Source organism: Chrysemys picta, unplaced genomic scaffold (genome assembly GCF_011386835.1).
Source record: "Chrysemys picta bellii isolate R12L10 unplaced genomic scaffold, ASM1138683v2 scaf2495, whole genome shotgun sequence".
Lineage (NCBI taxonomy): Eukaryota > Metazoa > Chordata > Testudines > Emydidae > Chrysemys > Chrysemys picta.
In genome coordinates, this window is record NW_027055198.1 from 467 (window position 1) to 4,912 (window position 4,446).

The window sequence follows — 4,446 nt, forward strand, 5'->3', positions numbered from 1 at the left end:
GGTGGGCTGCCTGGGAGACTGCCCAGGGCACTGTCAGAGGAGCTCGCTGCCAGCCAGCACGAGAGCGCAGCAAACTCCCAGAGGCACCGTGTGAGGGGCACCAGATTTCTCCTGCTTCCTCCTGGCGGAGGAATGTGGTGGAGCCGTGATGCACAGATACTGCTTGTGCCCCCTACATTCTTCCATGCCCCCCTAGGGGGCTGTGTGGGAGGGGGCAGAGCAAGGAACAGTGCCAGGGCCCCCTGCATCCAGGTCACTTTCCCCATCTGGGCTGTGCTGTGGGGCATCAGGAGCTGCTGCTCTCTGCCCTCCCCGTACCCAGCCCAGGGGAGGAAGGTGACTTGGATGCAGGGAGCCCTGATATTACTCCTCGCTCCCCCCCTCAGAGCCCCCCAGGGGGCACGAGGGGCAATGCGAGCGAGGAGTTGGAGGGGGGAGCAAGCAGCAATGCCAGCTGCCCCTTGCATCCAGGTCACTTTCCCCACCTGCGTGCAGGAAGGGAGTGCAGGGGCTAAGAAAGAAGGGATGCAAAAGGGGGCTGGGGAGAAGGGGGTGCAGGGGTTGGAGCACAGGTGTGTTGCTGAGGTTAGGGGTGAAGGGGGTACAGTGCAGGGGTTGGGGTGCAGGATGGGAGTGCAGGGCTTAGCTGCAGAAGGGGTTCAGAAAGGTTTAGCAGGGAATGTGGAATAGGAGAAGAGAAGGGGTTCAGAAGGTGGTTGGGGACAAGGGGCGCAAGAGAGTTAGGGGAGAAGGCGGCACAGTGCAGGGGTTGGGGTGCAGGAGGGGAGTACAGGGGGATAGGGAAGAAGGGGTGCAGTAGGGAGTTGGGCAGAAGGGCTGCAGGGGTTAGGGACACAGGATGGGGTTCAGAGGTTGGGGAAAGGGGGGGAAGGGCAGGGATTAGGAGAGAAGGGTTCAGAAGGGTTTAGGGGAGAAGGGGCACAGGGAGATGGGGAGAAGGGGGAGCAGGAGGGGTTGGGGAGATGGGGTTTTTCATTAGTATTGTTATTGTGTATTTTACAAATAGTTTGACACACACACACACACACACACACACACACACACCCCTCAGATTAGAAGTGTGAAATCCCACTCAGTTTGATCAGTGAGCACCACCTCTCAGCTACTCGGCACTAGCACAAGATGGGTCCATCTCCCCCCGTCTGCCTGGTTCCCTCCTTCCCTTACTCTAGTCTTGGAGCATGCAGAAACCGAAGTAAGGGCAGCAACACACCCTCTGCCATGCCTCCCTTATTACTGCGCTGCTGCTGTCGGGGGCACTGCCGTCAGAACTGGTGCCCCAGCCAGCACCCGCCGCTCTCTGGCTGGCCAGCCAGGGCTACATTCTGAGCCCCAGAACCTCGTTCAATACAAATTAGGCACTGGGAAGAGGCAGTGGGACCCTGGGGCTGTGGGGAGCCGGGAGAGCCTGTGAAGGCCAGGGGCAATGGGAGGGCAGCCACAGGGGTTGGGGCAATAGGGGTCACTGCATCCATAGGGGCCAGGGTGCCAAAATACAAGGTCACCCAGGGTGCCATTTTCCCAAAGGCTGGCCCTGGACCTGCTATGTGCATCGTTGCTGTTCTCTCTTGGCCGAGACGGGGGTTGAGGACAGAGCAGGACAGGTTCTGGTTCGAAGCGTCTCTTATAACAGCAGCAGTGTGAGTATCAAACAGCCGGTCAGCCTGCTGGGATATTTTCTCCATCACTGGTGCTAGTCGCTGCCCGCTGAGGTCTCTCCACAGCACTTGGAGCTTTGGATACCATCCGGCCGATTCACACACCATGTGGATCCCTCCATCCTGATATCCATCGACAGAAAGGTGAGGGGTGGAGCCCAGGCCTGGAGGGGAATGGAGTGAACCTGTGTCATTGCTACACCCTGGGCCCACCAGAGAACTGCTCTGGTGCAGACTGGAGTGTGGGCCTGTGGCAGTGGGAGTCCCAGCGGTGTAGCAGTGTCCTCCCTCGCCATGAGGTTACACATACAGATCTACCACATGATGGGTAGATCACACACAAAGCGCCCGTCACCCCCTGTGGCCGCACGGACCTCACGGTATCCATCTCACAGTTCATAGCACGGTGTGTCTATCTGGAGTTTTTCCATCAGCTCCTGGAAGCAGAGGCCTCAGGGAGATTTCCACAAACTTTCTCAGTGCCCAAGGAAATTGTGGGAGAAGGGGTCACACCCCCTGGGATGAGCAGCCGCATCTGGGGCATGTCCCCTGGAGTTCAGGGGAAACAGATGGGGCCTGATCCTTGCTCAGACAGATGCCCCAGCAGCTGAGGGGTGGAGAAGCTGGACATGGAGCTGGTTACTCCAGTGGGTATGAGGAGTTGGCAGGCAGGTGCATCGATCCCATTAACAGCCGGCCTCGTTCCCTAGCGCTCCGGTGCCTTTCCTGTGAGAGGTGACTAGTCTGAGCACACCGGAACTGTGGGGGTGGGGGTGAGACACACCATTGACTGGTGCTCACTGGTGCTGGGAAGGGCAAACAACAGCCCGTGCTACTGACCAGCCACCTCCAGTTCCAACGCAGCTTCTTCGTAAAAGGTGGGTGATTGGAAGAGGCAGCCGTAAGTCCCTTCATCAGAGGGGGTGATGTTGTGTATCCTCAAGGAGACAGTCCCATTCGCAATACCGTCCTTCAGTAGCTTCGTCCTGCTTCGATACGGTGCGGTCTGCTGGCCAGCCTGATCTCTCCCATCCCGATAGAGATGGACAACTGCAGACAACGTGGATCGGAACCAACGCACCTCCATGCTCTCGGCGCTCATGCTGGGGGAGAGGTGACAGGGTAACAGAGCATCTTCTCCCACAAGGACCCTGATGGGGCCATCGGGTCCAATCACCTTGAAACTCATTGTAGAAGGAACCAGGAGAAAAGAAGCTGTAGCCAAAGTGGAACTAGGAATACATCATGGCGATGGAAATGGGAATTTACTGTAATATTTTTATCAGCAATGTGTGTCTCTATGTCAGCCTCTGCATTGTTGTCCCCTGAATGCACAAGGGTTCCATTGCCTCTCCAGGCAGATGGAAGGCATGGGGTGTCTGAAATATGTTGCCTCCTGGTTCCAGACCAGAATAATTAAAATGAACTGAATACAACCTGCACCTGTGAATGCAGGACCCAGCCTGGAAGAGAAAAAGGAAGAGCCGGGACTGGGACATTATCACATAATGGCTGGGGAGCCAATGCAGGTTGGCTATATGAACTCAGCATGGTTTGGCAGCAGGAGAACAAGGGATGAGGGGTGTCAGGGAGCCTGTGTTAAGAACAGTGTTCACAGACACACAGGGCCTTTCATTCAGGACTCAGAGACCAAGGGACAGAGAGAGAGAGAGCCCAGATGGATCCACACCAGCTTGGCTTGGTAGAGCCCTGGCTTCAGTCTCTATGAGCCTTGTTTTAACCTCTGCCCCTCTGTGCTAACCTAAGGATTTCCCAACACTGTCTCCCAGTTGAGTAATAAACCCTATTCTGTAGTCACTGGGCAGAGCTCACCATGAGAAACAGGAGAGCTAGAGCCCAGAGGCCGGTCTCAGAGGCACTGAGGCCTGGTGGCCTATCCTCTTGGAAAATGTGACCCCTTGAGGGCCTGGCATGCTGAAGGGGTCACTCCCAAGAGACTTTTCAAAGGCAGGGCAGAGCACAGACATAGTGACAGTCATATCAATGGAAGCAATGTGATGCTGTGAGCCCTGAGAGGCTGGGGACTGAGCGTGGGACTAGAAGCCACAAACACCTGCATCCTGTTCCCAGCTCTGCCACTGACTCGGAGTGGCCTTGGCCCGTCACAGACAGATGGATTCTGGCCTCTGGCAGAGTAAAGGGGGTTGGGCAATTCCCCCTCTGCAGGAGTGGCTCAGGGCTGGCATACTTGACCGTATCCTCAGAGCACCAAAGTGTGTCACATGGTGTGGCTGGAGCACTTGGCGTTCTGCCAATAGCAGGGCTGCAGAGCCGCTGAGGCTGCTGCAAGCTAGAGCAACCCTAGGGGTGCTCTAATGGACACTGGGGGCTGTTGCAATCCCTGGAACAGCCCAGGATCCAGGAGATGCAAATGTGGCTAAAAGCCAGGCTCTCTCCTGGGCTGCACCTCCCGAGAGGCAGAATTTCATTTTTAGATTTGGCACAATATCTCCTTAAGGGCTAATTACATCTCGTAGGTGATCTTCTTACTGAGACCTTTACTACACTCTTAGGGAAACATTTTAAAATGCTCCTTCTCCTAGAAATCAACTCCTCTTTTCTCGTCATTTTTTTCTGGCTTCCTATATCATATAAAGTGTTTGTCATTATTGTGCTCTACATTCCTCCTGCTCTACATTCCCCAGCCAGGTCTCAGAGTTAGGCGAAGCACTCAGAGGGACTGTAACTGATCATCTTATCAGAATCACTGCTCGTTGAAATTTTTTCATCAAAACATTTTTGACCA

At 55.4% G+C, this 4,446-nt stretch overlaps 1 protein-coding gene across 1 annotated transcript; it reads right to left on the reverse strand.

Moving 5' to 3' along the window:
- Positions 1 to 1,095: 1,095 nt before the first annotated feature.
- Positions 1,096 to 3,134, reverse strand: LOC135980277 (butyrophilin subfamily 3 member A2-like). Its single transcript, XM_065580317.1, has 2 exons — positions 2,520 to 3,134; positions 1,096 to 1,843 (listed from the first exon to the last, which is right to left on the reverse strand). Exons 1-2 carry the CDS (start codon positions 2,866 to 2,868, stop codon positions 1,287 to 1,289), a joined length of 906 nt encoding a protein of 301 aa, XP_065436389.1. The 5' UTR covers positions 2,869 to 3,134; the 3' UTR covers positions 1,096 to 1,286.
- Between the last annotated feature and the right edge of the window lie 1,312 nt (positions 3,135 to 4,446).